Source organism: Lates calcarifer, linkage group LG9 (assembly GCF_001640805.2).
Source record: "Lates calcarifer isolate ASB-BC8 linkage group LG9, TLL_Latcal_v3, whole genome shotgun sequence".
NCBI classification, from domain to species: Eukaryota; Metazoa; Chordata; class Actinopteri; family Centropomidae; genus Lates; species Lates calcarifer.
The window spans coordinates 19,184,792-19,205,882 of NC_066841.1; the positions used below are offsets into that span (position 1 = coordinate 19,184,792).

The 21,091-nt window shown below is 37.5% G+C and overlaps 3 protein-coding genes across 7 annotated transcripts; 2 read left to right on the forward strand and 1 right to left on the reverse strand.

Annotated features, from left to right (window-relative positions):
• Nucleotides 1-1,360: 1,360 nt before the first annotated feature.
• Nucleotides 1,361-6,492, forward strand: LOC108895480 (heterogeneous nuclear ribonucleoprotein D0). 4 transcript variants are annotated; one of them, XR_001962968.2, is made up of 9 exons: nucleotides 1,361-1,867; nucleotides 2,042-2,210; nucleotides 3,124-3,285; nucleotides 3,449-3,580; nucleotides 3,684-3,783; nucleotides 4,372-4,527; nucleotides 4,646-4,739; nucleotides 5,084-5,185; nucleotides 5,989-6,492. XR_001962968.2 is itself a non-coding variant. In XM_018694318.2 (8 exons), the coding sequence occupies exons 1-7, from the start codon at nucleotides 1,701-1,703 to the stop codon at nucleotides 4,711-4,713; spliced, it is 954 nt and encodes a 317-aa protein (XP_018549834.1). In that variant the 5' UTR covers nucleotides 1,361-1,700; the 3' UTR covers nucleotides 4,714-4,739; nucleotides 5,989-6,492. The 4 variants fall into 4 exon arrangements, 2 of the variants coding, with proteins under 2 accessions (XP_018549834.1, XP_018549835.1); XR_007813895.1 differs by having other exon boundaries at nucleotides 4,646-4,735; XM_018694318.2 differs by lacking the exon at nucleotides 5,084-5,185.
• On the reverse strand, nucleotides 6,356-9,741 carry si:ch73-234b20.5 (uncharacterized protein LOC449923 homolog). 2 transcript variants are annotated; one of them, XM_018694322.2, is made up of 3 exons: nucleotides 9,624-9,741; nucleotides 8,596-8,766; nucleotides 6,356-6,980 (listed from the first exon to the last, which is right to left on the reverse strand). In XM_018694322.2, the coding sequence occupies exons 1-3, from the start codon at nucleotides 9,624-9,626 to the stop codon at nucleotides 6,843-6,845; spliced, it is 312 nt and encodes a 103-aa protein (XP_018549838.1). In that variant the 5' UTR covers nucleotides 9,627-9,741; the 3' UTR covers nucleotides 6,356-6,842. The 2 variants fall into 2 exon arrangements, with proteins under 2 accessions (XP_018549838.1, XP_018549836.1); XM_018694320.2 differs by lacking the exon at nucleotides 9,624-9,741 and adding an exon at nucleotides 9,180-9,575.
• A 4,616-nt stretch (nucleotides 9,742-14,357) lies between these two features.
• mat2al (methionine adenosyltransferase II, alpha-like) lies at nucleotides 14,358-20,854 on the forward strand. The gene is made up of 9 exons (XM_018694317.2): nucleotides 14,358-14,785; nucleotides 15,633-15,710; nucleotides 16,726-16,848; nucleotides 16,955-17,067; nucleotides 17,675-17,818; nucleotides 18,702-18,920; nucleotides 19,025-19,207; nucleotides 20,253-20,386; nucleotides 20,475-20,854. Exons 1-9 carry the CDS (start codon nucleotides 14,710-14,712, stop codon nucleotides 20,575-20,577), a joined length of 1,173 nt encoding a protein of 390 aa, XP_018549833.1. The 5' UTR covers nucleotides 14,358-14,709; the 3' UTR covers nucleotides 20,578-20,854.
• The last annotated feature ends 237 nt before the right edge of the window (nucleotides 20,855-21,091 follow it).

Below are 21,091 nucleotides of genomic sequence, written 5' to 3' on the forward strand. Positions count from 1 at the left end.
CAGTTAAAGGTTTCTTGATGCAAACTTCAGTCAAGACAGTCAAAAGTCAGTCCCATTTGATTAATTTACACTGGTAGTTGGAAATATTTTCAATATTAGCTGTCAATGTTGGACTCAACGGTTAAATACATTGAAACAACATGGGTTTAAAATTAGGTTTTTTGTTTGTTTTTTTAAATCTCACATTTTCCAGGAAAAAATCCTCGTCGGTGACAGTTGTTGTCAGGTAGACGCTGAGACGTGAAGTCGTCGTTTGTTGTCTCTTTCTCACAGAAATCATCCAGTGCAAATCAAAAACTGTGTTTTTCTGATCGTCTTGTGTTTGAATGATGATCGATTCTGAAAGATGCACCTGCAAAAAAAAAAAAACATGGCAACCATGGAACCTTCAGGTCTGTTCTGTTCATGGACGTATTATTCTTATTATCATCCAGTCACATCTCACCCTGAGAGGTTTCATCATCAACGTGGCGACGTCCGGACAGAAAAGCACAATTCAGGCTCATTTAACTATAAAGAACTTTATTGACGACTCCTCTCAGACCTGTCTGGTTTCAGTCATTATACTGACCACTCCTTGTGAGTGCGACTGTGTCCAGCCACAATTTTACATAAAGTTAAAATCAAAGAGTCCTCATTAACCTTTTATGAGGGGCAAAACATTCTCTTGAAATGGTCTAAACATATGCACAAAATTACCAATAATTCTATTGATGTGCAAAATATAACAAGTCCCATAATTTATTTGTGAAACATGCACATGGCCATGCCCAGGGGCAACAACAAATGAATTATCCACCTATTATAAAAAATGTCTTGGATATTAAACAGTGTCAAAACAATGAGACACAGATGTGCTAACGTCAGTATATGTTAAGGATGTACTCTGTCCTGCCATGTCAGCTGGGATAGGCTCCTTTGATTCTTCTCATACAAACATGATTCATTGTTTTACAATGGGTAAGCCATGTTTCTCCATACAGAATTCACTTCCTCAAAAGTTTGCACACAGCTCACTTTACTGGCATGCAGCTCAGCACAACACTTAATCTCTACACCAGAATGCACTAATGCAAACAAAACACTTCATATTCATCTCAGGATCAACCCTGGTACCAGAAGACTGACACATTTGTCTCTGTTGTTCTGCATCATTTTCATCTCTTTAAGACATTTGGTCTCTCTGTAGATGGTTTGAACTTTTGTGTTAATTTTGTCTCCTCATTAGTGTCTAGTGTCTCATATTTTGCAGGTGGAGATCAGGTTCTCCCTGACCTCTCGTGTTCACCATCGCACTGTACTAGACGTTAGGATTTACAAATGACCTGTAGGGGGCAGCAACAATCGGTGCTGTGTTTAGTCTGCCACAAATTTCAGCAGTCGAAGAAGAACGAGCCTACGATGAAAACAAAACGACTCTTTAAAAATCTACTTTTAAATTGTAGCGACTGAAACAAATTTTTGCCTTACTGAGACACGTTTGGCCTGAATTCATATTGACATTATTATTTGATTCACTTAGACAAACGCGATAGCTTACTCTAATTAGCGCCAATATTTTTAGTTAACAATATATGATATCAAAATATTAGCTAGCTTAGCCACTAGCTATCATTAGCTCGCAGCTAACTTAAAGCCTTTGACGCAGCTTCAGTTTCTGAGCTGTTCAGTTATAAACGAATTACTTAAAAAGCCCAAACATGTCGGATGATTATGAATTCAGCGACGACGCGACCATGATGAGAATGGAGGAGGACGGAGAGGCAAACAGTGATGACCCGATGTCAGCGACCGGGGACTGTGGCCTGATGGGGGGAGAGGCCGAGGGATCCAGAATTGACGCTAGTAAAAACGAGGAGGATGAGGGGTACGGTTACACCAGTTTGACTCACATTACTGCTGAAATTAGTCTCCACATTTTAGCGGACACTGTTAAGTTACCACAGGTGTCAAACAACGTGTATAAACCGGTGCTCCTCTCAGACCTATCCTCGTACAGTTGTCTGACCCGAAATTATTGTTTTTGTTTTTCTAACCACAGGAAGATGTTTGTAGGAGGGCTCAGCTGGGACACGACTAAGAAGGATCTGAAAGATTACTTCTCCAAGTTTGGGGAGGTTGTAGATTGCACATTAAAACTGGACCCCATGACTGGACGTTCAAGAGGCTTTGGCTTTGTGCTCTTCAAAGAACCTGAAAGTGTTGATAAGGTATTGTCCTGCTCCCAAAAGTGGCGTTAACATGTACAGCACTGTGCTATGGTTGTAGGCACTACGGGTAAATGGAGGATGCTTTGTATAATAATGCCATGAATAGTTTTTATATCAGTTAACTTCACACAAAGTGCTGGTAACAGAAAATATCTAAATCAATTCAATATTTGCTATAAGCATAAGCATCTTGGGGAACTTGTCAGAGCTCTGTGGATTTAGGTGATGTCTCCTGTCTTGTCATGTAAACCCAGGCTCACCCCATGGTGTTGAATGTTTGGGCTTGTTGTCATGTTGCAGGATTAATTTGGCACCAGTCGCATGCTTCCCCAGTGTGAGGGATAACAATCTGAACATCTGACGTACCTAAACCTTTTTACAGTAATGTATGTACTGCAAATCAAGGAGCCTGTAATGTTACATGAACAGTACTGATTTACAGTGTGAAATGTATCTGTCAAGCAGGGGATGAATCATGTGAATTATTATGCTGACATTTGAAAAAACTAGAAGAATCATTAAACACACCACACTGAATGTATTTCCAAAATCTTTAAAAGACTCTTCTGACCATCAGGATGAATAAAATACTGCTGGTTACAAGATTTGTTAAAAGATTTTTTACCAGTTTCTCAAGTTGTGACTGTATTTGCTAATCCAGGTTTGACTTAAATAACATTTATGTTTGCTGTTTTCATTAGGATATGCTAGTGTGAATGATAACAGAATCTTGTATGTATGTAATACAAAAATCCCTGCTGCCATCTTTGTTTGGGTTAAAAAATACAGTCATGATTTGGGAAACAGGTTAAACATCTAACTTCAACCATCACATATGAGAAGTTGTAGATTAACACCTAAAAATGAGTTTCATACATGATTTATTTTGTCATTTGATTATTTTGTTATGAAGGTTGCCTCACAAAAGGAGCATAAACTCAATGGGAAGGTCATTGACCCCAAAAAAGCCAAGGCCATGAAGAGCAAGGAGCCCGTGAAGAAGATCTTTGTTGGTGGTCTCTCTCCAGACACTCCTGAAGAGAAAGTCAGAGAGTACTTTGGTGCCTTCGGAGAGGTGCATGTTTTACCCATTTTAGGAATTTGTTTTTAGTGTGTCTGTGGAGGGCCACTGATGTGTGAGCAAGTAATGAATCAAAAATGACTCTCCCACTGTCCCCACTGAAACAATCAATTTAAGTACTTTTCATGAAGACTAATACAAACTATTTTATAAACAGGTGGAGTCAATTGAACTTCCCATGGAGAACAAAACAAACAAAAGGAGAGGCTTCTGCTTCATCACGTTCAAAGAGGAGGAACCAGTAAAAAAGATCATGGAGAAAAAATACCACAACATTGGACTAAGCAAGGTACAGGTTGTTGTTATTTTTAATTCCCATGTAATTCATTTGACATGTTAGTATGGTGACTTTAACACTAGACACATGGTCATGGAAATATATCTTATTTTAGTGTGAAATAAAAGTGGCAATGTCTAAGGAACAGTACCAGCAGCAGCAGTACTGGGGAGGCAGAGGTGGATACTTGTCCAGGTCTCGAGGAAGAGGTGGTGGTGAGTGTAGAAGACACTCATGGTTTCACACAGTGTGTTATATTTAGAAAGAAAAATATATGAGTGTTAACCTTTTGAACTCCTGCCAAACAAAACATTTGAATAAGAAAACATGAGCCTTTTTCAGACATGCATCATAGTACTAAATTATATGGTATTTTAATATGTCGGTCTCACGTCTGAATAAGCCCTTGAATCACTTTTATGTAAATGTTACTGTGTGATTTACAGCTGGCGCCAGTTAAAATGACCGACGTCAGTGGCGGTAGATTTATATCAGCTGCTGATAATAAATGTTCATTTTGTAACATGTCCATAGAAACATTAGTTTATGTGCTCTCTCCAAGCCACTGACTGGACAGTAGAATGCTATTGAACCCCAAATCTAGCCTGCAATATTGCATATCCCATGTGTGCAAAGGTTCATTGTGTAGGATCTACTGTTACAGCACTGTCACTACTATTAGCTTTATCAAATTGTAGTCAAACCCTCATACTTGGAAAATGTTTTTATTTGAAGTTTGCATTGAAACAGTCAGTGAGATTATATAATGAGAAGTGTTTCATCTAAATTCTATTTAATTGCAGGTCCTAATCAAAATTGGAACCAGGGTTATGGCAGCTATTGGAATCAAGGCTATGGAAATTATGGCAATTATGGTTACAGTAATCAAGGATATGGAGGATATGGTGGCTATGATTACTCTGGTTACAACAACTATTATGGATATGGTGACTACGACAGTGAGTAAACCCATCTGTGAAACACCCTGATGAGCTTCAGTTTCACGTCAACTCTTCCATTTAGTCACTTTTGAAATGATAAAAATGTCTAAAATCCAATTTTGTACCACACTTGCAGACCAATCTGGTGGATATGGCAAGTCGCCACGGCGTGGTGGTCACACCAACAGTTACAAGCCGTATTAATGGGGGAAACCCTCATCTTCAAGTAGGTATGTAACAACAAAAATACACCACTTACTTTAAATTTAAAGTAGTTATATTTACTTTGCTGTTTGGTAACATTATGAATAATTTCCTCTTATAAATTTCTTTTTCTCAGCACCCTCAAGTGCTTTACAGTAGTGGTAACATAGAGGCTACACTCTTGTGGCGATTATTTTAACAGCCGGCCTTCTGCTGCCTCTTTTGCACCTTCTTTTTTTTTAAACTGTAAAGTTAACAGGTAAAGTACTGCTACTACAGTAAATGGATGCCAAAGTTAAGGATGTGCAAGGAAACAGAAAAGGAAGTATGTTGTCTCCTAACTCTGACATACCTTGTTTGTACCTGCCAGCGGAGCTTCCTTGCAGGCCATGAGCTGACTCCCAGATACTCTCAGGGCCCGCTCAATGCGGACCGGGTACGAGAAGCATACGCTCTCGAATGCTGCCATTTGGTATGGTCTTACAACATCCTGTATCAGCATTTCTAAACTAAACAATATGGGACACGTCCAGCTTTGTCATCTTTCTTTCCATTTTAATTTCTTTGCAACTGTTTGTAATGTAAAACTTAAAATATACACATGTAATTGTCATTTTTTACAGGCCCTTACTCCCCCACAAGTAATGATTATAAATATGAAAAAATAACTATTTGCTTTTCAAAGGATACGTACAGCATTCTCTGGACTTTCCAGTTCCTAATGTTAATATATGCATTCCTAATCTTTATCTAAAATGCTTGTTTCTTTATTTAGCTCTTGTAGCCAGTAGTCCATGAGCTAAAACCTGGTTCGTATTTGGACTCTACTGTGTTGGGGGATAAAGTGCTTTACTTTGTGTACATGTATTGTTCTGTTTTGTGTTACTGACAGCGATGGAAAAGACTCCTCTTTTGTTAATTTTCCTGTAACAAATTTTCCTCTTATAACCTTTTGTAAAACAAGAAGAATCAAAGTGTCACTACATTTCCAGAAATTTGCATGTGATGCTTTCTTTAATGTGTATTTTTGACCAGTCGAAGGTTTCTTCCATTTAGTATTTTGGCTTTGACTGCTTCAATTTATTGCACTTCAGGATTTCTAGCTTATGGACTAACTTTTTTTAAACTGTAAAATGTTAAAATAATTGTTCTCAGTTTGTTTTTTCTTATTGTTTTTACATTGGACATTATAAACACAGGGGATTCCTAATTTATTGTAATTTTAACAGTGTTTTGTTCATCTATAGCTGATTTGTATCTGTTTGTTTTCCATAGGTTTCAGAGTGATGAAAGTCTGCAGTGCGCTGGTGGAGCATTGGCCAAAGAGATGATGGTATCCAGCAAAGATCACTTAGCTGATTGTAAGAAAATAAATGAAGAACACTATGACCTACAGTACATTTCCTCTATATTTACCAGAGTATTTGTTGTACCTTAAAAAGTTTTGGATTTTGATGTTTTGCATTTATTTAGATTGCTGCAAAGTTTTAGCAGTTCCTCATCCCTTCTTGTTTTTTTGTATTTAATGTTCTCAAATGCTATTTGTGAATTGCTTGATTTATTCCATAACTGAAATGTTAGATTGGTTGGAATACATCACACATATATATACAGTACTGTGGTAGCAAAGATACAAAATGCGTTGTTCCAATTTATCCACTTTATCATAGTCATATAATACATATGTTATTACAGAGCTCGACAGTCATGAACATACAGTATATATACACAGTGTATTGGACATAATGAAATACAACAAATAAAAATAATAAACACTTATTAGGATTTGTGATCCTGTGTGAAATATTAATAGAGTGGTATTATGTCACGTGTTAATAACTTGGAGTGTTAAAGGAAGTATTTCAGCCAACTTTATAACAACCTAATCTCTGAATTTTCTCTTCACATCATAGGATGTAGCAGAGAAAACTAATTAATAAGCTTACAGATATTAAAAAAAACATTTTACCCCTGAATTTACATACACATTTTGATTTAAAATATAAAGCGTTGGAGCTGAAATGATCACTCTCTTGAGCAATTCAATGCTAAAATGCTCAATAAAAGTTGTCTGGAAGTGAGCTTTAACCACCATCTTCATTGCATTCCTGAGCTGTTTAAGATAAAATTTATATAACATTCGTAGCAAAGAGGATGATGAGGATGACGATGATCAGCACAATTACACCGATTATAATCATCATTTTAATGTTTTTCCACCAGTATTTCCTGGCGACCCGTGTGGATGTTTTTTGGAATGAGTCAGCCTGAAAAGAAAAATAAGAGAAACCTAATCAAACACTGATGATGGAAGAAGTACTCAGATTTTTACCTTATTTAAAGGTGAAGTCCACCAGTTTTATACATCAGAGTGTGTTCGCAAGTATTGGAAAGTATTACTGCATTTATGATTAGAATATTAGTAGTAGTGATAGTAGCAGTACATAATTTGGGTGCCAGATTTTGACAAGGAAGAAGAATGTGTGGAGTAAAATATATCTGGTTCTGCTGCATCAATTGTGAGCATTTTTGTTTTTAACCATTCCACCATCTGTCAGGACTGCAATGCTAAACCGGTACCAAGTACCAATATAATAATGTTCAAGTACCTCATTACAAGTAGAAGTCCAGCCTTCATAATCCCATTGAAATAAAAGTATATCAATTAACAGGAAAATGTACTTTAATAACTAAAAGTACTCATCAGTCTCAGATCTACATTGTCATTAACCCTGCATTCAAAATCTGAACTTAACAAATCAAAAGTTAAAAGTACTTGTAACTTAGAATACAGTGTACTTTGTATACAGTATACATATATATATATATTATTAGATTAATACTGATGCTTCAATGTGTAAGCAGCATTTTACTGTTGTTGCTGCTCAAGGTGGAGCTAGTTTTAACTGCTTTAAAAACAGTTTGGTAGTTTGGTCCAGTGTTTCGGAACATAAGGGACAAACCCTCTAAAGGATCACCTGATAAATCTGAAGGGTCATGAGATGATTAATGGGAGAGGGAAGAAGAGAAAACAAAGCTTAGACACATTCATATTCAGTTTTGTGACTTTTCTCTAGTCTTGTTATTTATCAGATATTGGAAAATACTGCCTCTTTGGGCCTCAGACTGTTTAAACGAAAGCATGTGAGAAGTTCAGACGTGAAATGTCTCTTTGGTGGAACTGCTAATAACTCAGTCATCTGAAATGCAACAGGAGGCTCCAAATGCTTTTTGTAAGAGGTCGCAAGCTAAAATTAATATATAGAGTTTGCTAGTTTAATGCAGTGATTCCCAATCTGGAGGTTCAAGCTCCTTCAAAAGGGGTTGTGAGATAGTTACTGGGAAAGAAGACAAAAATGCTTAACAAATTTGTAATTGCATTTTTGGCCTGTTTCCTAGTGTTTGCTTCTTTTTGTATTATATTAGAAACTTTTACTTCTTTAGGCCTTAAACTGTTTAAATGAAACCATGTAAAAAGTTTAGAAAATTCCTCTCTTTGATTAAGTCATGGCCATCTGAAATGTGATAAGGGACCTCAGATGAACACTGATTTTTTGTGATAAGCAAAAAAGTTGAAAGCCACTGATTTAATCTTTAAGAGTACATTGTATTTTATAGGTTTATTTTGTTTTTGATGTCAAATCTTAATCTGAATAGTAAGTACCCGCCATAGCTGTCAACATAGTGGAGTACAAAGTACATTTCCCTCTAGTGACAGAAGTATAAAGTAACAGAAAATGGAAATACTCAGTAATTAAATTCCAAAACTGTAAAACACACAGCTTTGTGCTTTGAAGGAGTTGGATATGAAGACTCATTGTGATACACTAAATCCATCAACAAAAGAACAGCAAGCTCACTCTGTACCAACATGATACTTACAGATGCCTGTAGGTCATCAGTTTTCCCGATCAGATCATCTAATCTGTCCCCCCTCTCCAGCACTTTGTTGATGTTGTCTTTCAGAATCACTTTAACCTCATTGACCTGACCTTGTACTTGGTCAAGCTTGGCAGAGGAGCCAGAGGCCGGTGACTGAGAGTTTGTGTCAGCCTGTGAAAAATTGAAGGTGGAATTTGATCCATTTTAGAGCCATCAGTCACAGTTTCTAAACATTTACCAACATGAAAACTCCACTGATATTCTGCCAGCCAAATATATGAGCAACAACCACTGCAACGGCTATTTTTAATGACTAAACCTCACTTCCTGCAACTGCGTTAACAGGAAACAGCGCTATCAGTTGTGAGTCAGTTTACTGAGGCCTGTGTGATTGTCACATGAAAACGTGAAGCGTTGTAGCTACAAAGGTAAACCAGTTTAACAAAAATGTCCAACAAGCTTTTAGAGGATAATTTCAGATGGTATCAAAATGAAAAACTAAATCCGCTTTGGTCTGATTTAAAAGGACAATATTTAAGGTGGAAACTGGACTAAACTTCAGTGTGAAGAAGTACAACACTTACCATAGCAGCTCTGTTTGTCAGTCACAACTAACAAAACAAGTCAGCTTCATACACAAAAAACTAAATCCTCCGCGAACTCTTGTTATCCAGTCCTGTTCGTATGATAAACAAACGGCGAGAGATTTGTGCCTCTTCTGACTGTATGAGTCATACAGTAAGACCTGAGCAAATGTCTGCTGAAGGTTGCACCTCTTCTTTGTTACACATTAACTACCTGTTGCCTCAATCAAAGTCTCATTGGCTTAACCAGAGACAGTCATCATCCCCACATAGAGCTAGATACAGTCAGATCATGAACATGCACTACTTTCATTTCCTGCTTTTTTACGAACCATTGTATGACATATTCATAACACAGGAAAAAATATCACCCATACTAGACACACGGTAGCTCAACCCACTAAAACCTTTTCTACTTGTCCAGGTTCTATGTGATTTACATACCATGAGCTGTCAGAGCAACGGATACAGGCCAGCGTTGAACTGATATGTCTGGGCAAAGGGCTCTCTGTTTTCAACACAGGGATATTTGCAAAGCAATAAAGGGCTGAAGTTGCTAAATTTCATTTCCTCGTTCGGTGTTGTGCAGTTTGTTACTTCAGCAGTTTGTCAGCAGCCACAGTGTGACAGTTAATTCATGCTGTTTTAAGGCAAGAGTTGAGCTCAGCTTTGCCGCAGTTTTCAGTTTTAATAATTGTGTGACAGTAGCTTCACCTTTTTAAAATTTAATATGTCACATATAAAGTTATGAAGTGTGTCTCTTAAGTAATAAAAGCTATATGTCACACCATCTACTAGCAGTATGTAATCTGCGTTAATATAACTGACAGTGGTGGATGCAGTATCAGTAAAAGTAGAAATCAAATGCCCAAATACTAGGTAAAATCATTTAGTTGTGATGATATGAGTGATATATTAATGTGTAAGTAGCATTTTATGGTTTTAGTATACAACAATACAACATATTTCACATTATATGTTTTGTGGCTAGTGACTATAGCTGTTAGATAAATGTAATAGAGTAGAGGTAGAAAGTAGTATGGCATGATAATACTCAAGTGAAAGATATGTATTTAAAAAGAATGTAATACCTTAAGTACTCATCTTAAACAAGATGTTAAATAGTGGAAATATAAAATGTTGAACACCCTGTAACAGAGTTAAGTAATGAGGTATTATGAGCATATAAACTGAAATGACATATACAAGAAATCTGTTGCACCTCACTTGTCACTACTACCAGGAGCTGGTCAGTAGCACCTTTACCCACGCTGGCAGCATGGCTCTGGGACTGGCAATGTTTGTCAGTCCATTTTAGTCCAGACTGAAAATATCTCAACAGCTATTTGATGGGCTGCCATAAAAATTTGAACAGACATTCATGTTCTCCAGAGGAAGAATCCTAATGACTTTCTCCTCAGAACACCAATCTTTATAACTATTGTTGTTCCCTGACTTTTCATCTAGCGCCACCAACAGTTCAAAATTGTTAACTCATCCAGAAGTATCTCAGCATCTACCAGTACATGCGAGATTAACACAAAGTTTTGTTTATGTTTTCATTATGATTTTGGTGATCTTCTGACTCATTCATCGTGCACCATCATGATTTTGGCATTTGTGGGTTTGAGTGAAATGTAACTATTGAATGGACTGCAATGAAATTTGGTTCAGACATTCATATCTCCGTCAGGATTAATTGTAATTTCATTAAGGAAAAAAAAAATTCAATCTGCCTGCTTATAACCAAAACGCTGCAAAACAAACGACATCCCCATCAGGCTCAGCTAAGAGCTAATTAGCAAATATCAGCATGCTAACATGCGGAACAAAGATAGCAAACATGGTAAACATTATACCTGCTAAACATTAGCATGTTAGCTTTGTCATAGTGAGCATGTTTACATTAGGATTCAGGTCAAAGCACTACAGCATCACAGAGCTGCTAGCATGGCTGTAAACTGTAAACATAGCTATTTAGTTAATGGTGTCAGAAGCAGTATTGTTTGCATATTTTCCCTCTGCTGTGTAACTAAATCCTTCTTCAGTTTTTGTGTGTGTGTGTGGGGACATGTTTTACTATATTCATGGGGTCCAAACACTGCAAACATAGCTATACTTGTGGGGTCTGACAGCTTTGTGGGGACCAAAATGCATGACCCCACAAGTTTAAATAGCTGTTTTAAGGTTAAAGCCTTGGTCTTAGGGTTAGGGTTAGACATGCAGGTGTGATAGTTAAGGTTAGGGTAAGGGGCTAGGGAATACGTTATGACTTACAATGACTTATCCCTTCAAAGATATGTAGATAGAAGAAAAAGAACTGTAACTAATGTAGAACAGGAGTCAAGAATCAATTATTTCATGTCTATATCAATAATATTTCACCCACAAATCCATATTTTAATTCAATAGAGTTTAAAGAGGTCATTGAAAGCCTTTGCAGCTTCACTGAGCTCAGGGTGTACCGACTGATAAAGAGGATCTGAACATGACTCATACAAACTGAACATTGGGAGGGTGCTGCAGTTTGGTGGATGCTTGCCAAATACTAAGGAAACAGTAGGAGCGTAAGATTTTGCTAAGTTAAATAAACATATGAAAATCAGCATACTCCATAAAATACATGATATAAAATAACAAAGACAAGTAGTTAAGACAGTGCAGTACAGAACTTTGCCATGCTGGTTTTGCCTTATATAAGTAATGGACTTTGTACAGTCAAGACACTTGACTTTTATACAGCTACGTCATGTCAAGTAACACTTTAGTAGTTAGATGTTTATATAGAGAGATTATGAGACAATATCAAATTAATGCAGCTTTATAATAAAATTTTGTGGGTTTAAACAAAGGTTGGAGTATTTACTGAGAGCCAGGTATAAGGGGTTACACAGGTGGACACAAAAACATGCTCACCTGTACAACATAAACTAATTCATTATATTAGCTTGCAGTAAATCTTATGAAATCTTGTGAAGGTTATGATGATGAATTTTTGGTTTGTTGAGCAACACAGGTGTTTACTCAGCACTGTGGGAATTTCCGACAGCTTTAAGTGTACAGATATAACAGCAGCAACCTTGTTGTTGCATGATATTGCAGGGTGTTTTTGTGGAGAAAGATAAAATAGACAGCACCTCAAATTATACCCTCAAAAGTGTTCATACAGTTGAATCCATATAGTTGTATCAACGAGCTCAAAAAGTATACAACTGCCTGATTACACATTAAGCCAACACAGAGCAACATTAGCATTCATTTAGTTTTGATTTCTGTCCACCTCATGGATGTAAGTTCAATATTTATTCTCTTAGCTCTGTTTTTAGTCTCTACCAGCTCCTGAGGGAAATATCTGGTTCTTTAGCTGCTAAAAACTCCACTAGCTTTACTAGCTAGTGTCTGACTGCATCTGTCTGTTATTTGACGCCGAGCAGATGGTGTACAGTAGCTTTTTTAGAGGACAGCTGCCTGCTGCGGCTGCAAATGACTGTGAGAGCAGTGAGAATGAACCAAAGTGCAATAAAGCTGCAGGCCAGGAAACCAAAAAAAATCAGCTGAAAGATGCAAGAGTTGATGGGAACTGCAGAGTCAGGTGATAATTCTCTGTGTGTCTAAAAGTCACATACAAGCCAATTGCATACAAAAAGTCATGTGAGCCATTGTTTAAAATGTTGATTATACTGTAACTGCTTTAAACAAATGAGATACAAAGTGTTCATCAGTGACCTCTACAGGCCGTGGTGAGTGTATTTATGAGCAGGCTAGCTGTTCCTGGACTTGTATTATCAGTCAGGGACCTTTATCTGTGCAGAATTTTGTGCAGATTAATGTTCTACACTTGAACAGATATGAGTGGTTTTGATCTTCTTCTGTAACTCTCAGCAAGAAAAGTAAGTCTATTTCCCATAAAATAAAAGCTTCATTTGTGCTTTTGATGAAATTATAATTTGCATGTCATATGTCATCATTGGGTGTATTCAGATTTCTTACTTAAAGTAAAAGCAGGAATACACAGGAAAATGAATTGTAAAACACCTCAGCACAGATAAAATAATGAACTCACAAATGTACTGTATGTGCATGTTCATACTGCATGTGCGTGAGGTAGTATTACTCCACCACAGAAGTACTGTACTGCAGTAAAAAACTATTATCTTCATCATCAGTACATTTGACAGTTATTTTCTTAAATGTGAACTGATTGGTCACATTGCACACGTCCACAGATTGTTCAGCCGAACACCTTGCTGAGTGAATATGCTGGGTGTTCTTTGAAAAGACTTTTAGATTGTAAGTGATTAAGGAGCCGCTGTGCCTGTACCTCTGGATCGACTGGAAAATGATGAGAACTAGTCTGAGAGTTGTACCTCAACGAATGAGCACATCGAGGTAGAGAACAAAATCAAGACTTTTTCTTCTTTTGCCTTTGATATTTTGGTTGTTTCTCCCTTAAAAACACTCATATTCACTCATATTCAACAGGAAACCATTATGCACACCAACCATCATCCGGGAGTTCAGAGGCACTTACCTTGTGCCTGTTTCCATCAGGATACACCTTCTCTATTTACCTCCATATTGATATCACCTTTCAGTGTTACATTTAATTGTTTTTGTCTAGTGTTAAGTATTTTTGTCTTTGCTTCTTTTCAATCATTCTAATAAAGTTTATTGTAATACAATTTTCACTAGTTTATGTTGCTACATAACATTTTTTTATTATAATAATTTTTTATTTAAAATGAACTGTTGTATTCCGTAATATATTTACAACCACACACCTCTAAACCCCATTTAGTGTCTCTTTATAGTCATTTTGTGTGCATTTGATTGGCATTTTGCATCTGTCCGTACTGACTGCATTGTTTTGCTTATCTCTGTGCTCATTTTGTGTCTCTGTTTGTAGCTGTTATGTGATTCCCCTTCTCATTTTGCTTCTGTTTACAGTGTCTTGCATCTCTTTGTATTTGTCTTTTTGTATCTCTGTGGTTGTTTTGCATCGTTTGCGTGTCACAACACCAGATCTTCGATAATGCGACATTTGACCTCTTTTTAATGGGAATATTGTCCAGAGACGAAGATGATGAAATGTGCACTATGTAACCACAGACTATTTATGATGAGTGAGTTATTGTGTTGTAACAGCGACATCTTGAGGCTGCTGTCTGCAGGACCTTGACCTGTAAACATTCCTCCTTGAGCCCACACAGGCGTTTGCGGAGAACCCACCGAAAGGGACGTGAATACTTTACAGAGTTGATTTATAGCACATTTCTCTCACGACCAACTTACTGCTGAAAAGTTGCATCAGTTGTTTTCTTGCTCGCTACATCCGCCTGTCCTGGATCAAATTTCCTGCTGCAGAGTTCTGAGCTTCAACCTTCAGGGTTAATCATTGTTTTCTATAATCGGTGTCGGAGAACATCAGAGGGAACTACCACTTATATAGTGCGACCCTGTATCTTCAGGTTCTCCATCCAACAGATTTTTAAATCCGTTAAACTTGTCTCGACTGACCAACGAGCTGAAGATGAACCCCAGCAGCGGAGCCCGCAGCGGGAAGACTTTCCTTTTCACATCCGAGTCTGTTGGAGAGGGACACTCTGGTAGGCTACTGCACGTGTCTGTACTGTAACTGTGTGTCTGTACAGTATACATGTGTCTGTGTGACTGTTGGGGACATGTCTGGACATGCAGAGACTCACTGTACTTCTGTTAACGCTATATTATATTAAAACTATACAGTGCATCCACAGCTGTACTTTATATATCAAAATATGAGAACTGTAATCAGTCAGTCAGAGTTGATCATTGAGTTAGAAAATGCCAAAATTATTGGTTTGTGATGCAGTTTTTTTTTAATTAATTGAGAAAATAATTGAGAAATTACTAATCAAAATAAACTGCAGCCCTAAAAATGTGTCATTGCATGTGCACATTTTATAAGTAGGAGTATGCAGATCCTTTACATAGAAGTACTTGCTACAAGTACACGCCCTGCATTTAAAATGCTACTTAAGTAAAAGTACAGATTTAGGAAAATGTATGGTAAGTATTCAAAGTAAAAGTTTGCTCCTGAAAGTCAGTTAATTGTGGATTCAAACTATTCTTGAAGGTCAGAACATGACAGACACTTCAACAAATCTGAGGTAGAAAAACTAATATAATGATAAAATCTAACCTAACTAATCTAAAACCTAGCTTGCACAATGTATACCTCTATTCCTGCAATGTGACTGGTAGTTTGTGTTTCATTTCTGTGCATACTATCTCAGGATGTAAATTAATTTATATCAAACATTTATCGACAATAATTATTCCTATCATTTTATTGCCTAACCCAGTGTACACTGTATTTAATGTAAGCACCCAGAGCAAAGATTAGATTTATTAATATGCACAGAAATTATTCTGTCACTTTTCAAAGTCCTTTTTTTTCCTTTGTGTTCACAGATAAAATGTGTGATCAGATCAGTGATGCTGTACTTGATGCATACCTGAGTCAAGACCCTGACTCTAAGGTGGCCTGCGGTAAGCTTTATATATCATACTGATGTTATTATATTACTCTAATTAGTCAGGTTCCCATCTAATTTTTTTTTAAAAATATGTTTTTACCAAATTCCAGAAAATATGGTAAGAAAATGCAAATGAATGCATGTTTCCATCCAGTCCTGTTGATGGCAGTATTCAGAGTTGGCTCACTGAAATACACAGTTGGTGGTTCAGATTTTTCACTCAGGTTGCCCTATGGTTCAGCACAAATCTGAACTATGATAATAACAGTATAGCCATTACATACAACTTTGAATCTAGTGTCAAAGGTATTTTGATAACTAATAATTAAACAGCTAAATGTCTTAGACTGGATCATTGTTTGCCCTATAGATCAAAGTTCAGACCAGCTTTATGTCACTGGCTGTGTAATGGATCATTAAACAGTTTTAACTCCCTCTGAAACATCTTAATTAGTGATATATCTAGACTCTCTAAGTTTTCCAGTACATAAAAAAAACATAATGCAATATAAGACAAGGTATTACAGTAGGCCAGTGAAGAGTTAACAAAACAAAATGAACAAACAAAATAAATTTGGGCACATAGAGTAGCTAATCCATGTATAGTACAAGTAAAACACCACATAAATAAACAGAAATGTGGTAGCATATTTTCTGTGACTTTTTTTAAAAATGTATTGTCTATGAAGCTGCTTTAGAAGATATAGAAGAAAAAAATATATAGAAAATCCAAGGAAAACACAAATTACATAATCAGAATCAGAATCAGAAATACTTTATCCCTTGTGGGAAATTGAGTTGCAGTGCTCTAATTCACATATACAATAAAAATAGATGAGATAAAATAACATAATAATAATAATAATAATATTAAAATAACTCCTATGCTAAACTATATAATTTTCCCATTAAACAAACAGTGACTAACTATGTAATGATCCAGTACAGCAGTTTGTTTCACATGACACATAAATACTGAGTGCCTGAGTCATTTTCTTGACTGGTAAAACTATTATGTCTTGTTACAGAATGTGTGGCAAAGACAGGGATGATTTTACTGGTTGGAGAAGTGACATCTAAGGCCATAGTGGATCTCCAGTCAGTGGTCCGAAATACTGTGAAGAAGATTGGCTATGATAGCTCTTCGAAAGGTACAGTATGGCTGACTTTAATACTCTGTAACTTCCTATAGAATCTGTCTGAGAGGTTGAGTGAATGAGTTAGAGGCTGTTACTGACTGTGTCCTGTGTTCTGCAGGTTTTGACTATAAGACCTGCAATGTGCTGGTGGCTCTGGAGCCACAGTGTGTGGAGATATCAGACTGTGTGTTTGAAGGCAGGGATCAGGAGGACATCGGTGCAGGGGATCAGGTTCAGTATTTTACCTTAAATCCTCACCTTTATCCAAACTGCCATTTTTCACCATATGGATTTAGAATTGTTTTGTTTCATGCAATAAGTGTGGTTTTAAACAGTCACTGTTATAAAGGACATTTGCAATGCAATCAAAATCAAAATCCCTTTAAAATGTTTCAACTTTTATTAAATGTAGAAAATTAAAACATTTTTAACTTTACAAATGATCATTTGGGGAACATTATTTTCTGAATTTTTTTTTTTTTTTTTTTTACAAGATAACATTTAAGATTTTCAAAAGCACAACATTTTTCTAATTTTTTAAAAACACAGTTGTGTTTGCCTCAATTTAAAGATCGAATTTAAAATAAACTTCTTGTGAATGTGTGTGTGAATGTGTGTGAATGTGTGTGTGAATGTGTGTGAATGTGTTTAGAAAAAGCACATTAAATATATAGAATATGTGCTGTATGAATGTGTGTGAATGGGTGAATGTGACCTGTAGTGTAAAGCGCTTTGAGTGGTCGAAAAGACTAGAAAAGCGCTATATAAGTACAGTCATTTACATGACTAGACCTGATCATTATACTGGGTTTCTTGGTTGGGCTGCTTGTCTCCTCAGGGTTTGATGTTTGGCTACGCCACAGATGAGACTGAGGAGTGTATGCCTTTAACCATCCTCCTGGCCCACAAACTCAACTACAGGATGAAGGAGCTGTCACGTAATGGAGAGTGTCCTTGGATACTACCAGACTCCAAGTCACAGGTAAACCAAAATCTAACCAGATAACCTTTGAGTCCAGGTGAACATTCGTGCCAAACATGAAGGCATTCTCTCAAAGCATTCCTTAGATGTTGCATTCATGAGGCCAAAGTGACTTTGACCTTTGACCTTTGACCACCAAATTCTAATGAGTTCACCTTTCAGCCCAAGTGAACATCTGTGCCAAATGTAATGAAATTCTCTCTGGGCACTTCTGATATATTGCATTCACAAGAACATGAGGTCACTGTGACCTTAACCTTTGACCTTTGTGAGCGTTTGTACCAAAATTTGAAGATATTACCTCAAGGCATTATTGAGATATTGTGTTCACAAGAATCAGACAGACGGATGGACAACCTAAAAATCGAATGAATCCGGTCCAGGCAGTTTGCAGTTGCGGAGGCGTGAAAAACAGGGGGAATGTTTAATGCCAACCGAAAACCACACTGATGGACGAGGGGTTACAGACGCCAACTTTGACCTGCTGGTGTGACTCTGACCTTCGTTGCATAACAGTTCCCACCTCTTGCTTCTCATTTCCTGTCTATAAATGCCCAAAAACCTGTGGGCCAATTTTTTTTTTTCTCAAATCTGCTGCAGATAACAATTGAAATTAAAAAAAAAAACCTTTTCCAAGGCAACAATAACAACAATATTCTCATTTAACTGTAAAGGAAACAGTTCACTGTGTGTTGAGTTTGGATAACACATCAGTTATATTTGTGACACCTGCTCTCAGATGAAACAGGTCAGAGACTTTAGTTGCATTTGATCCCAATTCCTCAACTCCTGTCAGTTCTCTATTGTCAAATCGCAAATAGCAAATATTTGGAAAATTCTATCACACGTTCACTGTGCTGGTGCTGTGCTGTCTTCTGTGCAGGTCACGGTGGAGTATAAAGACAACATGGGAGCCATGGAGCCGCTGCGTGTTCACACTGTGGTCATCTCAGTCCAACACAGCCCTGACATCAGCCTGGAGGAGATCAGACACTATCTGATGGAGAAGGTGGTGAAGGTCGTCATTCCTGCCAAGTATCTGGATAATAAGACCATCTACCATCTGCTGCCAAGTGGGAAATTCCTCATGGGCGGTCCACAGGTTAGAAACCACAGAGGGACATGTCATAGCAAAAGAGAGGGAAATGTGATTGTCTGCTGTGTGTGAGCACGCAGGAGCTTAATCTGATGTGTTGGTGTTACCAGGGTGATGCAGGACTCACAGGGCGTAAAATCATAGTGGACACCTATGGAGGATGGGGCGGGCACGGAGGAGGGGCTTTCTCTGGAAAAGACTACTCCAAAGTGGACCGGTCCGGGGCTTATGCTGCACGCTGGGTCGCCAAGTCTCTGGTCAAAGCTGGACTGTGCAGGAGAGCCCTCGTCCAGGTGAGGAACTGCACTAATTCAAGCATCCCAAAGACTCCATGTTACTGTTGTGTGAATAATACAGTAGAATATTGTATTTGAATGAACACAGACACCAGCTTTATTCATTTCAAAGATGCATTCACTCTCACTGCTTTCATAGCTGGTGAACACAGTGGAGTATTTAGCAGCTTGTTACATCTCCAAAGATGTCAAGGGAGATCACTTAAAGTAACCAGGGGGGGAGAACTTGAAGACCAGGTTAAGGTAAAACAGCTAAGGATTTTTATTTACACTAAACAAAAGCCAACTTAAGATGAAGGAACGCCTGCCCGGACGTGGGTACTGGAGAGTCACACTGGCCCCGTCTGTGTCTCTCCGCAGTCCTTTCCAGCATGCACCTAATGCGGTGATTACACACCAGTGCAGAGGAGAGGCAGAGGGAAGGAGGGAGGTTCATCATGTGGACACAAATACCACTCCAAATGAAGAATAATGTTCCTCTGTATCTGCTGGATTTGTAAATACGCAACTGTTAACAAGCCTGACATTAACTTGTAAGATGATACTTCAATGTAGTGTTCACAACTTATTACCACTGTCCCGAAACTGGCCAAAAAATATTGCAGGTTTTAGAATAAAGCCACCAGTTAGAAACCAGTAAAGGGACTTTTTAGAGGTAAATTTGTATGTGCCATTCGTCCTTGATAGAGAACATCACACAAGATGACTACTAGAGAGAGAAAGCAGCTGGCAGAAGTGATAATACTGTAAACAGAAGTAGGTGCTTACAGGAAGTGACCGACTGACCAATGACCCGGGTCTTTGTCCTAAACCATCCACTAAACACAGAACATGCAGGATGTATTACAGGCAAAGAGTTACACATAACAAACTGCCAAGACAACAAACAACAAAGGATCGGCCACTACTGCTGCTACAGTAATTAGGAAGCTCATTGAACCATAATGTCTGTCATTATTTGACCAAGTCATCTTCAGATAATGTTGCTCTGAAACCTGCCTATAATGACCGAGAGCACCGACGTCATGTCTCTTTGTTTCAGATCTCCTATGCTATCAGTGTGAGCCATCCACTCTCCATCTCAGTGTTTCACTACGGCACATCGAACAGGGACGAGGACGAGCTGCTGCAGATAGTACAGAAGAACTTTGACCTGAGGCCTGGAGTCATTGTGAGGTATGTGTAGTTTTTCACAGCTGCAAAAATCACATCTGTCTCTCTCTGGAAATATAACAGTGTAATATTGACTGTGCTTCTTTTACAGAGAGCTGGGTTTGAAGCGACCAATTTACCAAGCCACTGCCTGCTACGGTCACTTTGGCAGAGCGGAGTTCCCCTGGGAAAAACCAAAGCCTCTGGTGTTTTGAGTTTGGCATGGATCACATTCTAGCTATGTCTTGATTATCAGTCATAAAACAATCAAGAGTCCAATGTGATTCACAGAATGAAAATATAACTTAATACAACTGTGTAGATTGAAAATCTTTTTTCTCTATATAATGTTTGACTTGAACTGTAAAGGCAGTAATCGGTACTTTTGTTGAAGAATGAATTTAGATTTTTGATAAAAAGGTACTGTTCTATGAGGAACTGTAGTTATTCAAAATTAATTATGCAATAAATGGGAGTTTCCTAGAAAAAAAACATGTGTTTTGTAATATGTAATAAATTTTCATTGATTAAAAGCTGCATTAAAAAAACTAAATTATACATATATATATGTATATATACATATATATATATTTTTACTAGTGGTAGAATGTAACATTTCCTCAAGTACTTTACTCCAGTTTACATTGTAGGTACTTGTACTTTATCTGAGTATTTCTCTTTGAGGATACTTTATGCCACCACTCCACAACAGTTCAGAGACAAATACTG

Bases quoted from the DNA above. Each gene is read 5' to 3' on its own strand.
- LOC108895480 (XM_018694318.2), top strand. From the start codon at position 1,701: ATGTCGGATGATTATGAATTCAGCGACGACGCGACCATGATGAGAATG. The intron at 1,868-2,041 runs GTACGGTTACAC...TTCTAACCACAG, and splicing joins AAAAACGAGGAGGATGAGGG to GAAGATGTTTGTAGGAGGGC. The intron at 2,211-3,123 runs GTATTGTCCTGC...TTTGTTATGAAG, and splicing joins AACCTGAAAGTGTTGATAAG to GTTGCCTCACAAAAGGAGCA.
- mat2al (XM_018694317.2), top strand. From the start codon at position 14,710: ATGAACCCCAGCAGCGGAGCCCGCAGCGGGAAGACTTTCCTTTTCACA. The intron at 17,819-18,701 runs GTAAACCAAAAT...TCTTCTGTGCAG, and splicing joins TACCAGACTCCAAGTCACAG to GTCACGGTGGAGTATAAAGA. The intron at 20,387-20,474 runs GTATGTGTAGTT...CTTCTTTTACAG, and splicing joins AGGCCTGGAGTCATTGTGAG to AGAGCTGGGTTTGAAGCGAC.
- si:ch73-234b20.5 (XM_018694322.2), bottom strand. The intron at 6,981-8,595 runs GTAAGTATCATG...TTTTCTTTTCAG, and splicing joins CTGATGACCTACAGGCATCT to GCTGACTCATTCCAAAAAAC.